Here is a 26706-nt window from a genome sequence, read left to right as displayed (position 1 = left end):
TCACACTGCCCATGCTCATGTTCCCTAATGCAGTTTTTGCATTGCAAAAAAGCTTAAGTTACCTAATTTTTTAAGGCAGTCCTGGAACTGAGCCATAAAATGTGGATCTGGGTAAGCATTGCCTTGCATGTTTTTAGGCTATGTCCTGAGACCCCTGTCACTAGGAAAGCTTGAGCATCTGTAGGGGAAACCCCGCCGGTGTTCTTGCCAGTGCTGCAGGAAAGAACACGATGTGAAATGCTGGGCTGAATTGCTGGTACTTTGAACGGGGTAGTTTCCCATGGCAGGCAATTCAGGGAGAAGTGTTTGCTTCAGGGAACAGGTAACTGCATTTATTGTTCTTGTTACTTACCAGGTGCTGTGGACTGTGTTCTGCCCCGTGTCTTTATCTCTGCAAGTCAGAGGGTAGTGTTAAGTGAGGGCAAAATTTGGTTTAATAACCCCAAGCACGTGGCCTGTGGCACCCCCCTCATGTTGTCATTCAGAGGGAGTGTTAAGGAAATTAGTCCATGTGGAGCATTTTGCACAGTATTTCAACTTCTGTTGTTGTAGCACTTGAAATTAGAAAGGGAACTGTACCATACTCCGCAGGAAAATTCACATTCTTCCCAGTGTAATGTCAGCTATGCGTGCGTACATTGGAGCCCCTTTGACAATTAGCAGCCTTGATCAGCTATGCAAATCAGCCCCACATGCTATAACTTGCTTTCTGAGGGAGAACAGAGATGAGTGGTGAGTCTGTGCAAGAACTCTGTAGGATTTCTACGCTGTTATTCTCTTCTTGCCCTGCTTGGTGCATCCTCATCCTGGCTGGTACTGCCCTGGAGAGGAGGGACGTCAGGGTGGTAGAGATGGAGGTGGCGGAGGTGTTGGTGTCCCCAGGGGCACCTAAATGGCTCTAGCATGTATTTTGGAGACGCCTGAAGAAGCAATAACTGCCACTGACTTCAGACTTCCTCAGGCTCTGGCATCAAGTGGACCAAAGTTTCTTCATAGTAAAACAATGCGTCATACCAAATCCTATGAGTAATTCCCGTTTGGCCTCGCATCGTCTGCCTGTGAGCTGTACGTGAATGGTACCAGCAGCAATAAAATCTTGGGTAATACCTGACATGTTGCTCTGTTGTCCCTTGCTGCGCATAATTCTGATTTGTAATGATGTGCAATGTATTTATTGAGGACAGGTTTTGTCCTATAAAATTCCCGGTGCCGCCCCGGGGTAGCGGCCAGCAATGGCACGGCAAGAGTGTACCTGCAGGTGGGAAAGCCAACGCCATCCTGTGTCCCAGCTGGTTTGGTTACCCTGCTTTCCTCTCATCCCCCAAAATGTAAAAAGCAGACTTGAGCGGGTGACAGATCCGGTGAAAAGTCCAACCCTTGAGTGGGTGACTGGATGTTCCTCCTGCGTGTAATGTTTTGCTGCTTGTGGTTTGGATTTTTCTGTTTACAGCCCAGAAGCTGACTCAGTGGCCTTGCAAACCAGGGCCCGAGTTAGCACGTGCTGGCGAGCAGCTGACTGCACCTACTCCGGCTGTTCGCTGCCCCCTTCCCTTCTCTCTTCCCAAACCCCATGTATGTAACTCAGTATGTGAATTTAATTTTTTTATGATTATTTTTTGATTTAACGCATCTGGGGGACACGCTGTGTTGCAGTCGAACGCTGGTTTCTCTGCTCAGCTGGTCTGTGGCTTGGGATGGCAGGGCAAGAGCTCCTACAGCCCACAGTAACCCTTGACTACAGCCAGCCATCATGCTCAGGCAAGTTTCATCTTGCTCTGCGATGCTTACCTGGCCTTTCGTCACGGTGGCTGAGGCCCAGCCCTGCCTATCAGGAGCCTGACTATGCCATGAACCACCAGCTTTCAGCAGCCTGCGGCAGCTGAGAAACCTCCCAACATGGCCTTTTGGGGCTGGAAATGGAAATCCAGTGGAGCAGGGGGAGCTGGGTTCACTTGGCTTGCTGCAGAGGGTCTTTAGTGGCCTCAAATAAATGTGAGCTTTTATAAGAAAGTCAGGGCTGTAATGAAGGATAAAACCCAAGCATTTTAGTAATTGGAAAAGTACTTGCAACAATTCTTTCTTTTTTTAAGAATACCCACTCAGCATGACTGGCATGTTGTTTAGAAAATAGTGATCCCGCCTTGCTCTGGCCTCTCCCTCACTGTCTGCTGCTCAGCCAGGACCAGGAGCTGAGCCGGGGGCAGCCCCAGCAGCGCTGCTGGACGCACGGGCAGCTCATGCTGCTTCGCATGGGAGCTGATGGAGATGTCACAGGGCAATTCAGATCCGTGGGGATCTGACTCCTGGTTGTGCTCCCGGAGCAGAAGTGTCACCTCTCCCTTCTACAACTCACTTGGTGTCCACGTGTCGGGAGGCTGGGGTACTACTTCTCACCTCCTTGCCATCACAGATGACCCCAGCACCTCTCTTCCCTATAGCTGCCAATAAAAGAACCATCAACTGCTAAAAGTAAAATACATCCTAAAACATGGCTGTCTTGGTTTTTGCATATTTGCAAAATTTGTTGTTACTTGTGGTGGGTTTATTTATTTATTTTTCATTCGGCTCAGAGAACTAAATAATCTAGGTTGGGGTTTTTTTTGGTCTGTTCACAAGGGAGTTTTTACTTGTGGCTCCTGGAAATTGGCACTTCACTAATGCTTAGCACTTTGTAATATCGAATATTGGCAGGGCTTCACTATTAGTGGTCACAGAGGAGATTAAACACCTCCTAAAAGTAGATAAATACATGTAGACATTTTAATAAAGCGATAAGTCACAAGGCCCCACACATTAACAAACAATAACTCCGCTGTTAGTTATTAAATTTACTGTGGGTAAATCTACGCTGAGCGTGTCACAGCTGTGATTTTACGCTTGCAAATGGGTTTGGATGACGCAGATACAAGGCAAAAGGATTTTGCTTTTGAGGGTTTCTGATGATGATGTCAAGCAGTGGGAAAGGAAACAGTGTTGTCTCTGGGATGGACACGAGGATGCGGGGGCAATGCCCCTCGGCCCGTGCTGACTAACCTGGGCTGCAGCCCTTGGGCGCTCTCCTCACCACACAGTAAGCTTATGCCTTCTTCACTCCTGGGCTTTGCTTTTCTAAAACGAGATCTTTCTTCTTTTTGCCTGTTTCTCTTTGTTATATTGAGAGAGGTTGGGGGAGAGCGACCTTCTGGTTCACTGCTTTCTGGCTGCTTCTTTGGAAGAAAGCAGACTGCAGAGGGTAGATGTTTAAAAGAAAAGAAAAAGCTGAGTCTCAGTGGGAAAACACCAAGTGAAAAGATGAAATCAAGAAGAGCCCAGGACGAAGAAACATGTAGAGAAAGCCTTGGATGTGTTAGCAACAGACTGACGGTGACTGATCACAAGAATAGCCCTGCTGTTGGTGATGGGAGTATTTGTCTTTGCAGACTTTTGGCTCTTCAATACTGTGTTTAGGCGGAGGGGTGCGGATGGTGCATATCAAACCAAATAGTGAACGAAGACTTGCAGGATCGTCATTTCTCCCTCTTGCTTTTGAGATGTTGATGCTTATTTGGCCTTCAGAGTAGCACATTAGAACAGATTTTATCCTTTCTGGTGTGCTCGTTTCCCTGCATGGCACTGCCCAACTGTGAGTGGTACCTGAGTACATGATAAACTACAGGATAGTTTACATTATGGGCAGCTTTATCACTTTTTTAATTCATTTGAGCATCCCTTTTGAGGAGGAAAGCAAAGACTGGAAAGCACTTTCCAATCATGTGGTTCTTCTAAACAGTGCTGGCTGCTGTAAACCCAGGTGCATGTTTTTGGAGCAGGGAGGGAGAGGCACCAGGGCAAGGCACAGAAGCTGGGACAGGTAGCTGGCCGCACTCCTCTCCCTTCCCTGCCCCCCTCGTGTACTGTGGATGCACATCCTGATAATTGCATAAGCAGCCCTATATGACATCCTCTCTTTCTCTCAGCACTTAAACCAGGGCCCTGAGAGCTCTGCAAAAATAAGAAGGATTTAATTTTGATGGTGAAGACAGATGCTCTCACTTTCATCCAGGAGAGAACATTGTCTCAGATGCCTTTGGTGGGGTAAGAGTGGTCACACAGGCTGTGGAGTACAGGAAGATAAGACTGCCAAAGAAGTTGTTTTGACTGCAGCAGAGAAAATAAAATGTGAAAGCCATTAAGGAAATATGAGGGGGAATTCAAGGCTGCTGCCCTCTTAAAGGATAACTTCTTACTGGAAGGACCATTTAATCAAAACTCCAGATTGACCAATTATCTAAGTTAGGAAGGTTATTCTCCTTTCTGCCATGGTTTCGTTGCTGCAACATATGTACACATTAGTCTTGAATTTAAGGGGGTTTTATAATGCTTCATGGCAATGAGATTAACATGCTAAGACTAGTTTTTCTTCTTGCTCATAACTTTTAAAAGTATGATGAAATTGTATTTAATTAACTGGATTGTCTTAAAACTGTTCTTACTTGGTGCTGTCCAGGAGACAGATGTAAATCTGGAATAATTTTGCCCCAGTCAGTGGCATTGCTTCTGTTTTGATGTGGATGTAACTGAGACCAACATCTGATCATTCCTGAGAAAACCATCATCCGCTAGTTTAAAAGGAAGGCTGAAAGCTCAGTGGGTTACAGAGAATATTATTAATGGTCTGTCGTGCAAATCTCACAAATTTGCTTTATTAAGAGGGAAGGCAGGGTTAATTCAATTAACAAAAAGGTGGCTTTATTTCGTAATTTTTTTTCATTTCATTGAATTTGACATGGATTTTCAGAAAGCATTAAAAAAAAGCTCCCGATTCTGGCAAGTCTGGGGCATGTGGTTCATTTTATACATGTACGTGAGCTTTCTTCCTCTCTCGGGGGAGAGAATGGCTTCAAATGCACATTTTTTCACATTCCCCTTTTAACGCAGCTTGATCCTACAGATAAATCGCCATTCACTGTTTATGTTATCACTGTGGAAGAGTTTGTGAAATCACAGATTTGGCAGCATGGTTTCACAAACATCCTCGAATAGGAGAGCACTGTCTTGGAGAAGTGAAACGTTTTATCAGGATTTCAGCTCTCAGCTTAGATGTCTGCAATATCTGCTGAAACACCTCCACCCCCTGAGAAAGATGGGAGTAAGACCGATCTGCTGGCACAGTATCATCTTAAAGTCTCTTTTTACATTTTCTATTTCAACCGTAGCCTGGGCTACTTATGGCATCATTAGTATAAAAGTTGGCTTTACCCCCTTTAATTTCTAGCAATTTCTAGACACGGGGAGACGAGAGCATTAACCACGCAGGAGAGCGGTGTCTCAGAGTGGTAAGGCTGTGTCACAGGTGTAGCCCTGCAGGTCTGTCCCAGGGACACCACTAAGGGGACAGAAGCCATCACCCCTGTTGTTAGAGCAAGCGGACATGCCAGCAACAGGTTACTAAAGGATGCAGAAGTTGTGTGGTAGGATACGACATCCGTTGTGCTCCAGAAGTATTTTGTTTGCTGCTCGGAAGCAGCCAGTAGAAAAGAAAAAAACCAAAATTGGTCAGTAGCATCGCAGTGAATTTTAACGTGTTTTCATCCACCAGCCTTGAATATGGCTTTTTTCTCCCTGAAACGTGGAAGTGGATTACATACCACCGTGCAAATAATACTTAAGGAAGCTGATAATGAACAGAAAATTACAGTTCTGATCTTCCACTTACCTCCCTCTAATTTGCAACCAGCAATAATGAACAAGCTACTGTGTGGAAATAGAGCCTGATTGCTCCCCCTGACCTCTCTGACCTTGCCTGAGACAACATTTGCATTTGGCTTACCGAATAAGTTTTGTTTTTCTGATAAATATTTGGTTTGTTCGGAAAAAAAACCCCATCAGGTTAATTGTGGTTAATAGTTAGCCAAACAGTGACAGGTAAGTAAACAAAGCTTTACAAACAAGGTGCACAGGAGGCATCACTGTTTCCTGAGGCATTGCAGACAGGTAATTTATCAGGTACAGCTCATAGAGCCTCAGCGTCACAGATATGACTGTCTGTTTGGTTTTGGGGTTTTTTTAAATCGTATTTGCCCTTAAAAATTAACTTGGGTTTAAAAGAGCAGCCCTCCTTATTTCTCTGCAAAGGGTGTGAATGCCAGAAAGTTGCACTGATTAAGAAGGAAATGAATCAGAGCTTAACTCCAAATTGTGTCAGGTTGGATTTTGCCACCGGGAAATGTGTTATATGATACTGGAGACACACAGGATGTTTCAGTGAACAGTAGAAGGTGCATGGCCAGGAAAACATTGGTAGGAAAGTAATTTTTGATGGAATTCCACAAGCTTAAATCTTCACTGAGAGAAACATGTCATCTTCGGTTTTCCCATCGCTCCCCAGTCACAGCATACCTGGGTCAAGCTCCTATTATGTATAGTTTGGAAGGAGTAATAAATACTTTATTTAAAAAGCAAGCAGTTTAATCTGTCATGAGGCAGTCATGATTCTACATGCCTATGCAATAAAATGATGTCCCCATATTTTCAAGGTATCAAGAAAGCCACACAGCTATAGAACCTTTATTCTGCCTTTGAGACCACGTTCAGCTTCAGAAAGTGTTTTGAAGGAGAGGAAAATTAAAGTTAATAAAGTAAATGGAAAATAGTCAAAAGCTTTAGTTGCATTAGCAAAGATCAGTCCCACCAGATTGCCTTTCTTGTTGAGATGGTTGGGTTTTTCTTTTGTTTTATTTTAGGGAGATAATTACTTACTTGGACTTGAGTAACCCAAGTAAAATAATGAAACGGTGGAAGTTACTACATATCTTGAAGGAGGTGAAGTTTAGTCGAACAGATTAAATTTAGATGAAGAGCTGATTAAAGAGGACACAACAGATTGTATCAGAAAAGCTCTGGAGACAGGTGTCGACTGGGTATCCTTAAGATTGTTCTTGGGACACATCTAATTAAATATTTTCATTAAGGATCTTGGCATAGGACGTAAGTTTGTCCCAGTGATGCTTCATGACAGAGAGCTGAGAGATACTGAGAAGGAAGAAGAAGGTCTGGATGGCATTTAAGTAGAATTGGAGGATGCTAAGAAATGGAATAAAAGTTAAATAAAGTTGTGCAGAACCAGAAAGTACATACTGACTCTTTTTTAGGCTAGAAGAACAGTGGAGTCCTTGTGTATAAGCAGAAAATAAGGATACACTGTGCAGAATGTCCCAGTAGGGATGAAGCATTAATACCATTTACAATGCACTGCTAAGTCCTCTCCAGGAATACTGAATACAGTTCTGATCCCCAGCTTAATGGAAGATGGATACTAACTGGAAGAGATAATAAAAGGAAAATAGGGGAAAATACACTGTTTTATGAGACGCGACTGAGTCTGGGTAGTTGAATAAATCAAATTTATCTGGGACTTGGTATACGCATTGGAAAAGATAATATCAGACTGAGGAACAAGCTACTTTAACCAAAACAATGCTAGTGCAATTTATACAAATAGTCTGAAAGGTAAAGCCCGAGTTTAGGCTGAACATTTAGAAGCAAATTTCGTAAACGTCAGAGGGATGAAGGTCTGGATCAACCTCCGAAGAGGCACAGAGGGCCCCGCTGCCTCACTGGAGCTCTATGACACAACTGAACATTACACAGGGAGCCTACAGGGACATTATATGACCCTGTAGGTTCCGGTGGAAGTAATTTGCTTATAGCTACTACTGATGTCATTCATTCCTATTAATCTACTAGCTGTTTCTAAATTAATAAATCACACGTAGTTTAGGTCTCATTATAACCCAGATGCTTGTAGTGAAATATGATTTATGTTGTGTCTCTATTGAAATCTTTAGTTTTCTGTGAAAAAGGGACAGAGTATCCTATGCAGAGGGGATGAATAGTTCTCTGGGTTTGCTTATCTCTCCCCGTTGACTGCAAAGGGTCTAGCAACAGCTCATGTCGATGAGTCCTTTGAAAGGAACCATGTCTGTTGCTTCCTTTTCCCCAGCGCGGGTGATTCGGCAGCACCCAGTCAGTCGGAGCAGTAAGCTTGAGGCCTGACCTGAGGTCTCTGCCCTTCCAGAGTCAGGGAATTGGTGGGGCTTGTGTACGTTTGCAGTACAGCTGGATGTGATATTTGTTTGTTCAATGACTGGCATAAGGATGGGTGATCTCTTCCTCCATCTGCGGTGCTTTGCATATAATATCACTGTTACAGTCCCTTTGGCCCTTCCAGAAGGGGAAATACCTTGATATCTGTCCATGAACACTTGCAGTACACTTTCATTAAGGCACTCTGTGCTAATGTCAGGTGGTCAGAGGGAGAGTCAATTTTTTAAACCCCATGTGAGTGAATCACTTTGAGAAATACCTCAGGGTCTTCAGGAATATTTGTAACATTGCAAAATCAAAACATTTCCTGCGATTAGAAGGCACTCAGAAAGCATATGTTATATGTCAAAGCCATATCATAAGTTTACACTGTAACTTTTGACCTCTTAGCCCTCTTGAGCAAGAGATTCCCAGGCTATTAAATTGTCTTTATTGCTCTGTCATAGATTTGTAGCATGTGTTCAGTAGTAAATGTCTCATCTCGTAACAGAACTAAAGAAAATCCTGTGCTTTCCTCAAAAAGACCACAAACAAACAAACAAACAAATAAACAAATAACGTTTTCTTTTTTCTTAATCAAGACAGGAGCATGACCCTAGAGGAAAAAACACTGTCTGAAGAATTCAGCCTTTGTTTTGAGTCATGGTATTGTGCCATAGAGGTTAAGTACATTTTTAAGTCAGATAGACTTAAAGATAAATACGCTGACTATTTTCATTTATGGACACACTGTTATATACTAGTGCTGAGAAATAATTATTGCACTAATTCAGGCGTTTGTCATAGGGGAACATAAAAAACCCCATGTAATTTCCCCCCTTCCAAGCAATTTGTGACCAAGGAAAGATGCTTTCATGTCATAGCAAGGAAATAGTTACAGCATCTGGGTTATGTGATGATAAACTCCTGTGGAAATCAAGGCAGCATTGGTTTTCACTTGCAGCCGTGTATGTGTTAGTATCATATATAGCTATAAAATATGTTGAGTCTCTGTTCTTTCTGAAACTGTTCCAGAGCACTTCCTAGCCCACCGTGTCTTCAACATCGGGATTTTTATTATACAATTAGAAGAGTGTTTATGCATCTGATCTGGAACTTTAATTGCTCTGTATAAATTAAAGCTGATGACATGCATTTATTGAAACTAAGAGAGGCAGAAATGACAGTGGCTTCGTGGGGAGACTTGTGTAAGCGCGTGCCTGATTGGGAGTGTTTGCTTGTTAAGGGGTCTGTGCATTTGCACCCGAGACTTTATAGGCACTGTGCAGGCTCAGGGAGAGCTCAGTAATCAGTGTGCAATGCTTATACCACCTGTCTGCTCCAGGGCAGCCCTGAGGATCATCTACCCAGGCTGCTGGAGCATGGCTTTGGGTGAGCAGCACCATACCAAGAGCTGTATGACCTAGCCAAGCCTGGGCTGGGCTGGAACCCTCTGGGGAAGGGGCATGGCCCTTCGGGGTGTGCAGCCTATCTCCCAAAACCAGGCTGTTGGTCGCCATGAGTTGTTAGTGCTGGGATCAAGTGAGGTTTGGTGCATTCAGAAGATGTCAGCTTCTTTATGTGGGTCAGAACGTGAAGCTTCATGTTAAGAATGGGAGGCAGGATTAGAATATAGGTATTGCACTATTTCCTTTTTGACACTGGGTTATTAGGGTGAAACAGAAACTTTTTTCCCCTTTAAGAACTGCAGTCCTTAAGAGAAAAAAAAATTTTAAAATAAAAAAAAAAAAATAGATCAGCTCAAGAGGGTATAAAAGGCTTGTTCACCTATTGCTGATTTTCACTGTTGCAAACTGAAGAGTCACCTTGACTCTGCAATCTGCTCATGCATGTGTTTCCTGAACGAGAGATGTATTAAAATGGGATAAAGAGTATTTAGCACCGTCCGTCAAAGATAAAGTGTCTAACAGTGCCTTTTTGAGAATAAAACATGTTTTCTCTCTGGCCAACTGAACTCCAGAGGAGTGGAGGTACTATGGTGGGAATGGGACTGTCATGGTGCGGCAATGGTAGCTCTGCAGCATGGGCTTTCGTGGGGAGTATCAGTGGGGTCAGCGAGCAGGGACTCCAGGGGCTTGTGATGGTTAAATGGAGCAGAGTTGACATCTAGCAACTAAGCTGTTTATTCCCCACATTCACTTTTCTATTTCTAGTTGTAATTAGGCTTCTGCATTCTCTTTGTCTATGAAATGAGAATCTATACTTATCTTCCAAGCCCAAGAATTATAAATTTAGTCTCACTTTTAGTACTTCAGGTAGACTTACAGTGGCTTCAAGAGGCCACTTAATATATTACATATATAAATATATATAAATATATATGTGTGTGTGTGCATATGCAATGCCATGCGGAGGGAAGGCAGCAGGAGTTGCTTTGAAGGAGTTCACAGTACATTTGGAATGGGTTTATGCATACCAGTGGTTTCCAGCGTTGCTCAATATGCAGGCACCTACAGTATTTCTAAGGGAGATGGGGTACAGACCTCTGTCTAGCGAGTGTAAGCCTGCTTTTCATTATTTACCTTTCATGGGCATGAAAATAGTCCAGAGACTCCCAGGGAGATACAGAGCACAGGTTGAAAATCACTCATGAGGAAGCACTTTAAGTGATGCCTTGGAATGAATGAGATAATATGCATTTGCAGTAATAACCACAGAGACCTAATAGCATCCTTGTACTAAAATATAGGCAAAAAATAAGTTTCCAGTGCTCCATCTGAGAGATGTGCGTATTTATTCACTGCTTCTGAAATCCTATTGCCACTCTGTGAGTTTTCACATGATGGCCACAGTGAAAAGTGATGGCCTTCCAGTTCTGTGGTATAGGGTTTGATCACTGACAGCCAAGTTTGGATCTAAAAAAGAACTTAAAACCAAAAAGAATGGAGTAAGGCTTTAAGGCAGAGTTTCAAAAGCAGCAGTATTGCCATCAGAGCTTCATCATCTTTACGTGGTCACTGATGTAGGCCAACACAGATTTTCCACCTTATGAGTTTTTTATTTTTGAAGCGTAAAATGTATTTTTCCTTGCTGATGGAAAGCCAAATTTTGAGATAAATGCAATTCAATGGAAAAAGAAGAGCAGACAATTTTGCATGCTTGAAGACATGTGTTATTAGGAGCAGGTAAGAATGTGTTTGCTGTTTATGAACATCCCCACAGTTTTGGGTAGGATTAATTCCTCCCAAGAATGTGAGCTCGATCCTGAGGTTTCAGAAAGCCAGTATTTTGCTGTGTCCCAACATCCTGCAGTGCACCAGTCACATCATGTGAAGTCCAGTCACAAGGGCCGCCAACTCCTCCTTGGAACCATCGGCACCAACATGTGGAGAAAAAAGCAACACCCTAAAAACCACATTGAAGTTACTACTGGACCCACATTTTCTTTTCTGGATTGTGTTAGTAGCACATTATCTGGAATAGATGCACACTGACAGAGCTTTTTCCCACAAGGATAAACTGTATTGCCGTTTATTGGGAGAGCTCAGTAGAGTATAGCAGAAACTTTCCATAGACTGTTTTGAGACTTTTAATGGAAACTTATTTTGGCAAAGCTCTGAAAGCAGTCAATAATTTTTGTTATGAGATCTGAGAGCTAAAGCACAAAACCCTTCTATCGGAGGCTGCCTCATAAAAGCAAACCTGGTGACAGCAGAGACATCCCATAGCTGTATAACATATTCAGATCACAAGCTTAATTTTCCCATGGGTTTTCTCAACTCCTGTACCAGAACCCAGAGCCTTTTGGGAGCTTATAAGCTGCGTGAGGATGTAATACATCTACCAGCAGCTGGTTTCTGTCTCTTCTAAGCCCATCTTTCTTTTTTTTTTCTTTTACTGCTATTATTTTTAAGGCTGTCTTGTGTTCTGCTAAATAATGCTTTAAAGTACTGCAGCTAAGTGAAGTCCTTTTGGAGGGAGGCATGCTCTTGAAATGCCCTCATGCAGCACTGATACCAACACAGTAATTTGGTGTTTGGGGCAAAATTTGTGCTCTTGTTCCTTCAGGAAGTTCCTTCACAGAGGCATAGTAGGTTTGGAAACTTCACTTCCTCAGTGACAGAACTTCTACCCTTGTTTGAGCAGCAATGATCTATCTTAAAGATGGGATTTTCAAAAGCCAGTGCTGATGGCCACCTCCCACTGGTGTGCCATATAATTTGCATGCTGAACTCCTATTTCTACTTTGGAAAATCTTTGCCATTGAGGTTTTGTACTGCAGACCTTTTATTTCCAGTTTTGGGAAGAGGGTTGTTCTGCTTTATTTTTCCAAGACTGGCCATACAATCTAATGGAGTGTCACAGTCTCCCATTCAACGCTGCAAAATTTATTTCCTAGCCCATGGAAGAAATAGCTAGATTTGTTCAAGATGAGTATTTGTTTCCAAGTTTTGAGGGGTGAAGATGAAGGCAATACAAAGCTGCTTAAAAGACAAAGCTGCTCTGTTCTCCGGAGCTGGTAGCATTTCATTGCTTGCAGCTAGGTGATTTAGCGGGCTCACAAGAGCTGCTGCAGCTCTCCATGAAGCGATAGATAGCGACAGAAAACTGGTGAATGCATCAAAGGCAGCCAAACAGACCTGCGACTTTAAAAACTTGCTAGGTGTCATTTTTCCCAGATAAGGTGGCTCTGGTTTTAGTAAGGCTTATCAGAAGATACTTAACGCAGGGAGCAGCTTTGCAATGGAGTGGGAGAGTTGCCTGTGTGACGTGCGTACTTGCTCAGAAGGCAACTGTTTTGCAATTTTGGAAACTTTTGGCAATGTAGTGGCCAAAGCCAGATCCTTCCGAAGTTAATGTCATGTTGTGGAAAACTAAGGGTGATTTTTTTTTTTTTTTTTGAACTGAGGTTGATAAGTGCCTGCCTTGAATATTTTTTTTCTCTCATATTTTTAGTAAAAGTCAGTAAAAAGTCCTTGAAAGCTTAAAGATTCAAGCATGTAAATTCTTAGAGTGGTGGATCTCAAATCTTGACATTGCTTGCCTTTAATATCTTCCCAGCTTGCTACTCCACTGTTTTTTTCTTTCTTTGAATTGCCGTGTAAGAAACGGGCTAGAGAAAAATGTGACACCTCTATGTGGTGTACCAGAAATATGCCAGAATGTGATTTTAATTCTCCTGCTAAAGAAACTTCTCACGACAAAAAATTGAAGGCAAGGAAATGCCAGGGACACAAAGTGCAGTGGTTTTCTTAGGCAGGTGCAGTTGTATTTTGGAAAGTGAGTGATTAACGTGTACACAGTTTATGAACTTGGCAGATGAACAGAGGCCATCCTCCTGCACACTGCTGAGATGCCCCACAGCAGTAACCCCCCAGCACTGGAGTTTACACTGGGGTGTTCCCAGCATTGTTCCCCTCTGTTTTCTTCTAGAAGACAAAAAAACGCCTCTTGCTTTGTGGAGGACAGGAGTAAGAGCCGTTCTGCTGCTCCCTGGCACGCCATAGCTGCTTGCAGTGGAAGGATGGGTGTGCAGCAGGACTTGCACATCTGCTCTTACCCTCCTGTTGCCCATGGGTAGGCGATCGCTTTGCTGCCCAGGGACCTAAACTTGTGCACGGCAGCAAGTTTCTGAAATGCTGTCATATAGTAAAAGACAAAAAATCATTATTTCTAGTCGGGGGGGGGGGGAAACAAAACCCAAAAAAAACAGCAAACCCAGGGGATTACAAATAAACCTCCATCCATCAAAATACTTGAGTGCAATCTTTTGCAGAAGAAACATTGGGGGGACAGAGAAGCAGACGGGAACAGGAGGGAACGAGATCAGTTTTACAGTCAGGCTTTCATGTCTCTACATGCATTTTGCCGCACTAGTAAAAGGTTTCTTCTTTTATTTTTCCCCTCAAGACATCTTTGGCAAAGATAAGCACAGTCCAGCTGACTGCTACCAATACCATTCTTACATTATATGCTGGAGCTTAGGTTGTAGCTAATTTACCAGCTTTTTGTATACAAGGGGATGTTTATTCCCCCCTTCGCTGAACTGATGGATCAGTTTCTGGCAACTTTTTCTGCAGGGAGTGGAATGCCTTAAAGCAGGTTTGTGGTGTTTATGTAAGGGTGGATTTTTTTTTTTTAATCCTTATCTGCATGTCGTCTCCTGGATTTTCATATTTGCATATAGGGATTTTTTTGTGTTTGAGAAAGCTGCGTGGCATTTTGCCTGCCTTGTTGCTTGGAACAGGTCCATAAGGAAGACAAAACTGGTACCATTCCTCAAGCTTTGGGGACAACGGACTTGCAGAATGAAATTTAGCAGCTGCAGTCATCTTCATAATGATTTTAAACCACGCACAGCTAAGCAGCTACAAATTCTGAGTATATATGAAATAATAATTTGACCTAAAAAGACTGGGACAGGGTGATGTGTCAGCTTTTGACAAATCTGTATTTTCATTCTTTTCAAGAAAGAAAGTAATTTCATTTATCCATTTGTTAACATGTTTCTTTTATTAGTGTTTTCAAAGACAAAAGATAAATAAGGAGTCCTCAAAAGTCTGCCACATAACTTACAGGCTTTTGTGCAGCCCACTGCATGTATGGTCCTCAAATACTTTATGCAGAAGCAGAAATGTTTGTTTTAAAGAACTGGAGAAAAAGAATCAGGAGGAAGTAGAAGGGCTGTTTTGGCAACGTCAGAGAGAAATAAAACCTGTGCCTGGGCCCTATTCTATAACCAATCAAAACAAAAGGTAAACCCCATCATCTCATTTTCTGGGACCTGTGCGAATGGGCGTTGTGATGATACAAGTCTGAGAATGTTATCAGAGGTTTATCCAGTACAACATTATATTTCTGGAGTTCAGATTGCAGAATTTCTAGGCTCAGTACTAACCCATGGAGCAGTTGCTTTGCTGAAGAGGGTGAAAGAGCGTGAGGAAGGCTGCCTGCCTTCCAGCTCAGGCTGCATGGCAGAGGTTAACTATGCAAATCAAGAGATGGAGAGGGAACTTTTTCAGACTCTGAACAGCATGTAACGTACTGTAATCGTGCATTTCAAGTACGTTTTAAAATGTTCAAACCTGTTTACATTTCTTCACAGAACTAAACTCTGGCATTAAATGTGGCTGAGATTCCCTGTTGCTAAATAAGACCAACTCTAAAAGCAGTCCACTTGCTGTAACATGTAGCATTTATAGTACCGACGACTAAATTCAATGTTTTTTCTTCCCAGACTTTTGAAGATAAATTGGTCTTCATCTTCAAAACTTACCCAGGTGCTGTTAAATCACTTTGTGGCTTTTTAGCTGTGCTTTCAAAATGTAATTGTAGTTCTCCTCCTTCCAGAGAAAAAGGGCGGTAGAAAGTCTATTTGCCTCATTTATTGAATTTCACACAGTTAAATTAAGTGAAATAAGAGCTTGATTCAGATCCCATTGGTTTCAATAGCAGTCTTTCCATGGAATTTTAGTCAAGGCTTAAATGAAGATCAGAAGGTGATCCAGAATTCATTTACATTTAATATACTCTTCAGCTATTCCTTTTAAACTTAAATATTATTGGAGGCTTTTCAAACCCAGCAGCGTGTATTAACTTGCTTTCTTGTCAACATGTGCAACTATCCAGATTTCAGCTGGAAGCCTTAATGTAAGTGTTACCATAGCATTCATTCCCATGAATGTGTAGTAGCTGGAGACAAGCTTTTAAAGCATTTTATCAGCTTTTACTTGTTCTTTGTAGTTAGTCAACGAGGCGTTTGCTACATTAGTGCAAGATAACTTAACAGTACCTTTATTGTTTGAAGCAGTAAATGTTGTTTATCTTAGTCCTGTCTGCAGTTTTTGTCTTGTTTTAGCCTCTTTCAAGAAGGTGATCTCATTCCTAAGGGATGTCTCCTGAGGAATTCTGGAGCATAGATCCTTCTTTCTGAAGCTTTCCAACTTGAATCCATCGGAGGCTGGAACTTGCTATAGTGCCTTGCTATAGACCAGCTTCGGAGGAAGCATTGTGCAGTGGTGCAGCTATACGGGCCCAGAGGCTTGCTGCAGCATCCACTGTGGTTGTTGGCAGCACTTGCCGTGACTTCAGTGGGCAGACCGCGCGCAGAAGTAGCTGGGGCTGTTGTGAAGGTGGGCACACGTCGGTCAAGGCAGTGAACAAAACTTGCATGGTTGCTGTTTTCAGCAGTTCTCCAGATATATTGCAGTCTCTAAAGATGTCAGTCTAGTCATCTTGGCGAGCTACATATATATATAAGTGTATATATAGATACTTACTGGTAAAAAAAAAAGAATGTGTTGCATTTGTAATAGCAAGCTTTTAGTCTTCTACTTGGGAGCAGACATAAATGGTTTCTCTTGCCCTTTTTGAGTCAGTGTGTGAGTGCTTACATAGAATTTACACCTCAAAGGATTCAAAAGTACATGTATGAGCACCATGGTTTATTTTGACATAAGGCTTGATTTAATATAAGTAAAGAAAAACGTGATTTCTTTTCATTGGAAGGCACAAATGAAAATATGCAATTGCAGTGTCTTGAGAAATCCCATGTGGTAAAATGTTCACAGCATAGTTTAATGTTTTTAACTCTCATTTCTCAAATTAACTCATTTTGAAGCAATTCTAAACAATTCAGTGCTGATGTAACTAGAAACCGGTCCCACATTTTCATGGGCACACATCTTCAGTTTCTTTTTATTGTGCTATAAAACCCTACTGCTCCGTAGATGTTGCCAGAACAAACAACAATGAAGAATGTAATTTTTTTAGACCACAGAGCACAGGCTCACGTATCTGTTGTCATCCACTTGTTTTCCCAAATATCCCGGTGTCGATCTTGAGACGCCACACCCCTGCCACACACGTCTCACCAGATTAAAGGCTCAGCGAGCCATGCCTGTTGTAGAAGGTTTCTCAGCCGTTTGCTGCTGCACTCTACACAGGCTATTTACACCACTTGCAGCAACACGGTAATATAAAATTCACCACGGATGCCAAGAACCGTTGCGTTTCTCCGAGCTGTTTCCCAGGGCCTGAACGTCATGTGGATGAGGCTGCGTGACGGCCCTTTTCCCACTCGACAACTCTGCGCAGTGGATGCATACGCCTCTTTTGTGATGGGTGTAGTAGCAACAGCGGTGCGGGAAGCTGGAGGGCAGGAGGGCTGCAGCCATGGACTGTTAGACAGAGGCTGTGTTACCTGGTGGGCCCATCCTTGGGAGAAACTGTCAGAGGGCATGGAGCCTGCCGGTACTGACACCGGCGTCTTTTGTCCCTTCCATGGTCTTGTTTGGGGTTGTCTTCCACAGTACAAGACAAACTTATTTTTGTTAGTACGTGGGTTCCACACAGCATAAAGATCACTGTCCTGAAACATAGGCATGGGCGATGCTTTCTCTTGGAGGACCCAGCGTAAGTGGGATGGCAATACTTCCATCCAATGTTACCAATATACCACTGGCTCTGCCTTTCCCCCCTCCCCGGTTTCTTCCACAGCAGTTTCCAAAGTCTCGTTCCTTTCCATAGCACTGGATGGTGTTTCCCTGTGCTGTTATGCTGCTTGGATGTCTAAGCTGCAGCTGGTGTTTTGACTTGAAGAGCCCCATTGTGCACCTTAGAGCATCCACCTTCAAACGCTCTGGTTATATAGGGAGCCATGGGCCTAAAAATGGCAAGCTATGGCATGAAGTCATCACTTTGCTCATCCTGGTCTTGATAGATTTGTAGGGCCAAACTCGTCACCCTGCTCTGTCAGGCTCACATGGAGAAACTTTGGAGGGGGGACGCCTCAAAGTTGATGTTGACTTCAAACAGCAGAGTCAGCACGGCCTGAGTTTCTATAAAGATGGTCAAAAAGAGGGGGAAGGTGCCTGTGTGGTTTTCTGTACAAAATGTATTAAGTGGTGTTTATAAAATTTCTAATCCATTTGTTATCATTTGTGTATATATATGTGCGTATGTTTGCATAGCGGTTGATAGATACGAAGTTTCCTTTATTCTTGGGTTTTCCTCACTAATAAATCATAGGAACAGCTCATTATTTGACCTCATTGGTGATTGCACTTGCGATAGACTTTGCCATTAACCTTGAGCAACAGCGCAACAGAGAAAGGCCCACGCAATCTCTTGGTTTCCTTTTTATAGCAACCTTCCCAAAGAGTGCCAGTGGGAGAAACAACCCAGCAGCACCACCCTAGCTGCTGGTGAGGACATCTTGGGGAGCTTGACTTTCCAGCCATCACTCTCATTAAACAGCCTGCAAAACTCAAGGCAAAGTCATACTGCACTAGCCGTTGGCCGTGTGGTGGGAACATGGGCTGAAATGCAGCTTGCAGAGGGGTTGAAGTCTGGATGGAGCACCCGGGTGCCGTTGGGAGTAGGAACTGAGCCCAGCAGCACCCGCTTTGCTGGGAGAGGAGAGCCCTCTAGTGCAGAGGCCGCCGGTCTCGGGCGTGCCAGGGCACTGCCAGCAATTAATGTCAGCTCCTGCCTCCCCTCGCTCGGCATTTTCTTGCTGATGCACCCAGCGGCTGCGGTTTTCTGTTGCGTCAAGTGATGCGCTGGTCACCTCTTATTATCCCCAAGTCCTTTCAGGGCTATTGCATCCCAGCACCCCATTTTCTGTCTAGTACGTGTTCTGCAGTCTTTGATGTATTGCCTTTGGCTACAGTTCAAATAATGTTGTTCAGAAGGCTTATTTTCCTAAATTATACAAACCAGCCTGTGCAGGTCATCTGTCCCTCTTTGTTATTTAGAACCCTGTTGACGTTTGTGTCATCTGCAGGCATCCTAAGCAGTGATCTGATGTCTTCTTACAGACCCATGACAAAGCCATGTGAAGAAAACTGATCTAAACATGGGTTATGTTGCAGTATCACACTAGAAACACCCCCTCCAAAAATTCCCATCTGTTATTCACCTTTAGAAATTGACTTTTTCCCAAACTGTAGAAATTGTAGGGTGACAATTCCCATTTCTTTCTGCTGGTATTTACAGAAAATATCTGTATCCGTCCCACATTTGCATCCTACAGCATTCAGAGGGGAAAGCTCAAACTCTGGGCTAGCCCACCCTGTCCTTGTAGTTTCTCCAAATTTACACCGGTGTCAGCGAGAGAAGAAATTAATCCCCCATCCAGTTCACATCGAAGCCAGTAGAAAGGCTGATTTCAGCACATCCCAGTCTGGCCTTAATCTGGAGGATTAATGAAGACACGTGCTGAATGAAATAACATCAACAGACGAAAAATAGAAATATTACTAAATGATATTGGGAAGGAAAAAAAAAGCACACCCTAGGGAATTAATAAGGCTGAATCCCTTGTTGTCAGAAATGCTCTGACTTTGGAGAAGTCTTCATTCAGGAGCGAGTTGGTTTGTATATGATTATTTATTCTTTCAGGTGAAGGCACTCACCAGCAATCGGATCATCCAACTGTCACACTGCCTTCGTCCCTTGCAATTCAGGACATGACTTCTGCCTTTGGAGGGCAGGTCTCCACTCCTAACTGGAGCAAGGGAAACTTTAGATTTAGCTGGAAAAGTTGCTTTCATCAAATAAATAGAAATAAGAAACCATCTGGGAAAGCTTTCCCTTAAGGCATATTCTTTTTCTCCACTATGGCGTTAGTTTTGGGTCACTTTAGCAATTACAGTTTCCATCTCAGTATTTTTAAGAGCTCTGTCATTGTCTTGTTCCCAGTGTGCCTAAAAGTTGGAATTAATCTCAGTAACTGCATTACTCTAAACCACATTGTTTAAGCAGGGCCAGCCACACAACACTGTTTTTCACAATGTTTTAAATTAAAGTATTTGAACATGTGCAAAAATTATTACCTTCTGTGACAGCACTTTCAGTGCCCAAATGCTGCTGCTGTTAAGCTGAAACTGGACTTGTTAGGCATCGTGTGTGTTTGCAACCACCCTTCTCAAGGGAAAACATCTGCCCATGTCTGAGCATTGTTTGTACTCCTTACCTGTTTTCTAGCTTTTCCTCTCCTTTTCGTAACTTCCCACAGCACATCACAACAGATTTGGTTTTCTTTTTGTGTCACGTGGACTTTTTCTCCCTCTTGAAATTCTTGCTCAGTATGTAAAACACTCAACCCAGTAATACCAAAATTTCTCCATCACATCTCTCTCTAATGTTGAACTGGTGAATATAAGAGGTGTTTCCATGTAAATGGTTACTCACATATAACATAATGTCACTTTCTTTTTTCAACATCTGACTTTTCATACCCTATTTTCTTAAGGGAAAGCATTGCATGGTTCTTTCTATCAGAAATTAGGTTAGTCATGATGATAAATGTGCTGTTTTTTCTAGTACTTCCTTGTAAGCTTAAATGCCATTATTTTGATCATTTGACAGTACTGGCTGCACTTTTCTGGTTTCCACAGTAGTTTATGTGGATCTGTTTGATAGCTGTAAGGGAATGCTTTGAGGTCAGTTTAAAAAAAATGATATACAGGACCTGTTCTTATAGCTGATGTATAGATTTGTGCTTGAATGACACAAGGATCTTAATTTAATTTTTGAGGCCCCATTAGGTGAAGGTCAGTGGCAGCCCTCATAAGAGGGAAACAGTTTTTCTCCTAGGGAGGAGCGTGGAGGCGTAGGGCATGGCCAGGACCCTCCACGTGTTGTGAAGGGTTAACCTGTGGGGGGCAAGGGGCAGGGTTTTGGGATGGTGTGATTGCCCATACAGACCCACCTCAAGAGGTATTTCTTACAAAATTATTCTAGTTCACTTGAAAGGGTTTTTTTTTCCCCAAGCTCTTGTTAAGGTGAATTGGTTTTGGGTAGCACTGATGGTGGCACATTAAGTGCCATTATCTCCCCTGGCCTTCAGAGGCAGATTTGTATCTGGAACAAGTGCCTGGGAAAGTACTGCTCTTCTGTGAAATACCTTTAAAAAAATTAGAAGTGAAATTACTGCCAATGGGTGAGGAGGGAGGAAAATGTATAAACATGCTGATGGATTAAACAAATACCCCTTGTTTGCAAGTTTTGTGTCATTATAATAATGGCTGGAAAACACACAGAAAAACTGTATAAATTTATTATGCCAGATCATATAGAGTTATAAGTGGTATATGAAGCATGGAAATGGACTTGCGTGTCTCTGAAATTGCCTTTGCGAGTTATTATTTTGATGTGTACGTCAGAGCTGCAGGGAGACTAACACAGTCTAAGCGTGGACAGAAACAGCTGATGATTTGAGGATTGGTGGTAATTTGGTTTCAAAGCATTCTCTGGGGTTCTTCTCAAGTCTGGGACAAATATGCGTGACAGGATTGATACTTCAGTAATCAGGGATTTTCTGGGGAAAAGATGAAAACAAATTTCACTTGTGTCAGGGCAGTTGCTGCAGGGACCACTTTGTTTAATCTGAGTTTGTATAGATTTGGGAGAATACAGTCTTAGCATTACGGCTGGGTGGATGCATTCTGTCTCCCTACCATCACTCATGGAAAACGCCATTTAGGAAATGCTTTGGTTTCACTCCACTTCTTTGGGCTGCACAAGAGAAAAAAGGCCAAGGAGCAGAGGGTTGCAGAGAGTGATCCCATTTGCATCGCTTAGAAACGCTCCTTTAAGGCCAAGTTTGAGGCAGAGAAGGGGAGCAAGCATGTCTGGGGACAGAGAGAGGATTTTAGAATCCAGGGCAGCCAACCCTGCACTTTTCATAAGCACTAAAATTCAGCAGGTTTGCACCTGTCAGTATGGTGTGCCTCTTTCTTCAGCTCTTTGATCACTGCTGTCTTATACAGCACCTACATTTTGGCTCATTTCAGCAATATCTGCCTTTTTTTAGGCTGTCTGTTGAGCTAATGCTGTAACTGATTCAAGATCAACATTGACATTTAGGAAGTGTGGCATGTGTGCTAAGAGCAGCATCGTAGAGAAATAAAATGCTTTGCAGTGGTAGGTAATCCCATGCTGCTGCCCTGCAGATTTTTTGGGTTGCCTCCACGTCGCAGGGGTGGTGGCTGGGGCTCTGGAGGTCCGGTGGGTCGCCCAGGCTGGGGCAGGAGAGCCCCGTGCTCTCAGCGGGCAGCCCCACTGCAGACAGCAGCCTCCGGGGACATCCTCTCTGTGTCAAAACTTTCCAGACTGGCTGTATTGTTATTATATTAATGTAACAGATAAGTGCAAAGCTTGCATCTTTTAGGGATCAGCCCGTGCCCTGAAGTTCAGATCTGGATCTCAGCTTTTCTACTGGTCAGGGACATCCTCACTCTGGATTTTGATGAGGAAACTTCTCCAGTTCTCTTACTTTCCTTTATAACTAAAATGTGCTGCAGCCATGTGTAAGTGTCCACATAGGACATACATGACATACTGCTACATAACACCACATACATGTGGTACATACTACCACAGCCCCAGCAGTACCAGAAAGACTCCATAAACACCACTGAGTCCTAAACCTGGATGGTGCTGGCTTTGCTACACATAGAAACAAAAGTATATAATGAGTGTCATCATTATAAAGTATGTGTCATCAAAATCTGTCCTTTGGAGGGCAAATAGGTCAAGCTCCATAGAGGTTAAATCATAGTATAATTCGTCCATCCACTCATGCATGCACATCCCACTTAAAACTCCGCAGAGCGAGGCGAGCACCACATTGTCTGTGCTTTTCCCTCTGGCCAGAATGGCATTCACACTGTAGTATTATACAGAGATAATTATAGGATGTATCTTTTAACAACACAGTTTTCGTAAGCGAAGAAATTGCAGGAATGGTGTTATTCATCACATGCAAGCAGGCTATTCTCTTTTCCTTCAAAATACTCTATTTGGAAAATGATTCAGCACCTTTGCCTGAGTTCAGTGATGCTGCCGCAGGGGTTTAGCTTGTTTTGTTTGATTTGGGTTGTATTTGCTCAGCATAAACTGCTTATGACCCAGGTTCTCATTTGGTAAATACCGCTATGATGAAGTTCACTTTTTTGATGTACTTAGATCTCTTTGCAGCGGACAAGGATTTGGTCCTTTATCTCTTTGAGCAAACAAAAAATTGTACATGAAAGGAAAAGCTCCTGTAGGGTAGTCTGACTGATGCTAGCCATCTGCTGCTGAGATCTTAACAGAAGCAAGCTGTTTTCTTTTCCTCTTCAGATCTTCACTGACATCTCACCTACATCTTCTGTTTACTGCATAGAGGATGTGATGAGCCTGATGGAGGGGACAAGTGGTGTCACATGTGGCTTAAGACACCTTTGGTAGAGAGCCATCAAAGCTCTCTCTACTCACAAAATGGGAAGAAAGTAGGTCCTGGAGGAAAAACCTGAAGCCTCTTCAGAGCCTGGGTTTCCCTCTGCAGCTTCACAAGCTGGCAAGCTCCTTCTCCTGGCAATTTGTTCCTGCCCCTTGCTGTCCTCAGAGCAGTTACCAATGCAGTGTTTCATGGGGCACCATGGTGAACCAAATCAGCGAGCTTTTCTGAGCTAAAAGTACCCTCTGTCAGTTTATTTATTTATTGTTCTGCATTATTTGTGGCTTAGATCAACTCTTTGGCATGGTTCACTGAGCGGCCCCATGGGAGAGCGAGAGGGAGAAACAGAAAAGTAACCATGCCCTCTGCCTGCTGTATCAGCCCTGACCTAGTAAGCAATGAAAAAGTCGCTGTTTCTTGGAAAGGCTGAGCCATGTTCTGAGCTCCAGCACTCGTCCGATCCCAAGGGAAGCATGTTTGAGTGTGTGCAGTTTCTCCTAGGGCTTGTTTCAGTGAGCTGGACTGTGCAATCCAGCCAGTGCCAAGCCACGTAGGGTTGATGGTGGGTATAGGTGGCCAGGAGGATGCTGCTAGGGAAGGCTGCTCCTTCCACCACTTCTTCAGTTCGCATGTAGCATAAACACTGCATCTTTTGTATAGGGTCTGTCTTGAGTACCAGGGCAGATCTTTGCTGTTAACACCAGGGATGCAGCGAGAGCATCGGACTATTTGTGGACCCTGAAGACCAGAACAGGCTGACTTACATGTCTGCATTTCTATGGGCAATCTAAACTACTCCTGCTCCTGCATTGTATTTGAGTGCATTTCAAAATCACACTGGTTTAGACATCAGATCTGAGATGCCTGAACTGAGCATCTGAGCTGAGGTTTTGAACTGTCTGAGAATCTTTTATTACTGGCTTTTTTCCTTGGTTGGGAGGATAACATTGCTTAAAATTCAAGACAACCTCTGGGAGGACTCTGACTTTTCCAATCAGTGCAAAGCCTCTTCACCCCTGTCCCCAACAACACCACATTTTCCAGGGCAGGCCAGCATATGACAATATTTCTAACTTTCTGCCTTCAAAATGTGACCACTCCACAGAATAAGACCCCTCCTGTGACTCTGGTTGATAATTTGTGGTCCTCATACTTGAAGCAGAAGAAGGCAAATGCAGATTTTAAGCATGAACAGATTGGAACAGTTAAGTTGGAAACTGGAACAGAAAATCCTGCTTAGGAATTTCTCGTCTGTGACAGAAATTCAAGGCAAATGTAAAAAGGGTCATGTTCTACACATGAGGCTCATAGTAAGAAGCAGTTTAGGTGGTGTAATCACAGCCCCTGTTAAACTGTCCCCATTTACTAGCAGTTGCCACTCTGATCCCAAACACCCTAATGTTTATCTAGAAATATAATGAGAAATAACTGAGGAATGTGAGTGAATAGCCTTGCTTTAACCATGGATGAAGACTATTTAATCTGTTATCACTGTAGCTCCTTAAGGATGATGACTGTGCTAAGAAGTAACACATGTTCAGTGAATGGTTTTGATGATTGATAAGTGTGTCTTTATCACTGCTTATTAAGTTATTTTTCCTACTAATAATACATCAATTGCTTGGTAAATCTTCAAAAGATGTCTTCTTATGTTACTGGCTCTAAAATTTATTTCCAGCTTTGCCAAGAGCCTTTGTTATTTGCTTTATAGCACCTTATACCTTTGGTATTTTCTTTATACAGTGGTGTTCCAGTTTGTGACTGGTGCTTCTAGGAATTATGGCTCTACAAAAATATAATTTTTTTTTTTCTTCTCCAAGTTAAAAGAATGCAATTCTGTCAGTGTCCTATGAAAAGCTATGAGGTCAGGCTTGGGTTGCATTACAGCAACGATGAGATAAAGGCCTCCATTTACTCCCGCTGAAGAGCAAAGTTGGGCTGAAGCGTTCCACCTGGAAGGTGGTGTGAAGTCTTTTACCATATTGTCGTCTGTATCTTTCTCCTTTCCTCTGTATTGGCATAACACAGATGTTTTAATTTTAGTTATGTAGGAATAGGCTATATATAGGGATAGTGACTGGATGAGTATAGAGTTTCTGGGGCTTGTGTGTGGTGTTTTTTGATTTAAAGTAATTTGCATTTTGGTCTTTAATGGCAGTTGAGTAATAGTGGTGATATCTTTTGACAATTCCTTTAGGTTTGGTAAAGCTGAGTAATAGAATTTCAGGTGGGGACTAATTTTTCCATCATGCCGTTATGTTTGTAATCTCAGTGGTGCTCCATGTGACACCACTTTCTTCTCCACCAGCAAAGCAGACTTAGGTGAATTTGTGTGCTGAACCTGAATATGCCAGGAAATCTCCTGAATCTGTCATACCCCCAATATGTCAGAGTGGCAAGGGTTGTATGAGTACTGGAGTTTCAGTTTGGTCTTAAAATCTGACTTGTAGCTTGAGGGGCCCTGCAGGAAATCCCTGCTCCCTCCCACTGAGCTTCCAAGGAGACCTAACACCCCACAAAGTATTGTAAATGGGTCGTCAGGGAAATTACCTCTCCTTTGGTGATACCAAGCAATGGTACCTGTTAGGGTACTGCTTTCAATAGTGTTTGATGTCACAGTATCAGTGCCCTATCCTCAGGAGCTGAGTTACGTTTATGGTACAGAAAACATAGTGCTCCTTATGTATAAAGGCCTCATCTTGGGGGTTTTTTAGATAACAGAAAGTGATGGAGAGTTATTTCAGCTCTTAATTCTGACACATGTCTGTGCCTGGGAAATGTTGCATGCTTCCTACACTATTGCCATTATGATCAAGCAAGATAATGATCTTGTTTCTTACAAATCTGTGCTGGTTCTTTACTTATGGTGGTGCTTGTAAAGATGGGTGGGCAGCAACTCTACCTTGTACTTTCCTTCATGGAGCTTTCTTCTTTCTTGCAGTTTGTCAAGGGACAAATAACAAGCTGACCCAGCTGGGACACGTAGAAGACCATTTCACCAGCCTACAGAGGATGTACAACAACTGCGAGGTGGTATTGAGCAACTTGGAGATTACATACGTGGAACACAATCGTGACCTCTCTTTCCTGAAGGTTGGTGTTCTTGGCCAGTGTGGCCTTCCCTGCTCAAGGATTCTTACTGCATTTTTCAAGTGCGGAGAATCAGCAACCTATAAATTCTGTGGTGATCCAAAAACATAGCTAGCTAATGTCAGACAAATTGCAGATCACTGTCTCAGCCTACCCATAGGCTGCAGGTTATGCTCAACCCTACTACACTAAATCAGGTACTTTGAGAAATAGCTTTTCAAGCACCTGCCAACCTATGCTGGCTGCCGTGCAGATGGGTTTCTTCTCATTTACAAATACTTACAAATATTATTACATCCTTACCCATTGCCTCTCTCCTCAGAGGTTCCCCACCAGATGAGGAGCAAGGGTGTGCTCCCCCGCTG

General features: G+C 42.9%; 1 protein-coding gene across 2 annotated transcripts in view; it reads left to right on the top strand.

The window, feature by feature from the left end:
• The window catches only part of EGFR (epidermal growth factor receptor), a 167033-nt gene that overhangs the window by 89857 nt on the left and 50470 nt on the right, over window positions 1–26706 (top strand). For both annotated transcript variants that reach the window (XM_074891843.1, XM_074891762.1), the window contains exon 2: window positions 26193–26344. In XM_074891843.1, the coding sequence (XP_074747944.1) occupies window positions 26193–26344 (152 nt within the window). The remainder of the gene's footprint in view (window positions 1–26192; window positions 26345–26706) is intronic.

The sequence above is a fragment of the Strix uralensis genome, chromosome 1 (genome assembly GCF_047716275.1).
Source record: "Strix uralensis isolate ZFMK-TIS-50842 chromosome 1, bStrUra1, whole genome shotgun sequence".
NCBI lineage: Eukaryota > Metazoa > Chordata > Aves > Strigiformes > Strigidae > Strix > Strix uralensis.
The sequence above is the reverse complement of the archived record's forward strand: the minus strand, read 5'-3'. Positions and strand labels throughout refer to the sequence as shown.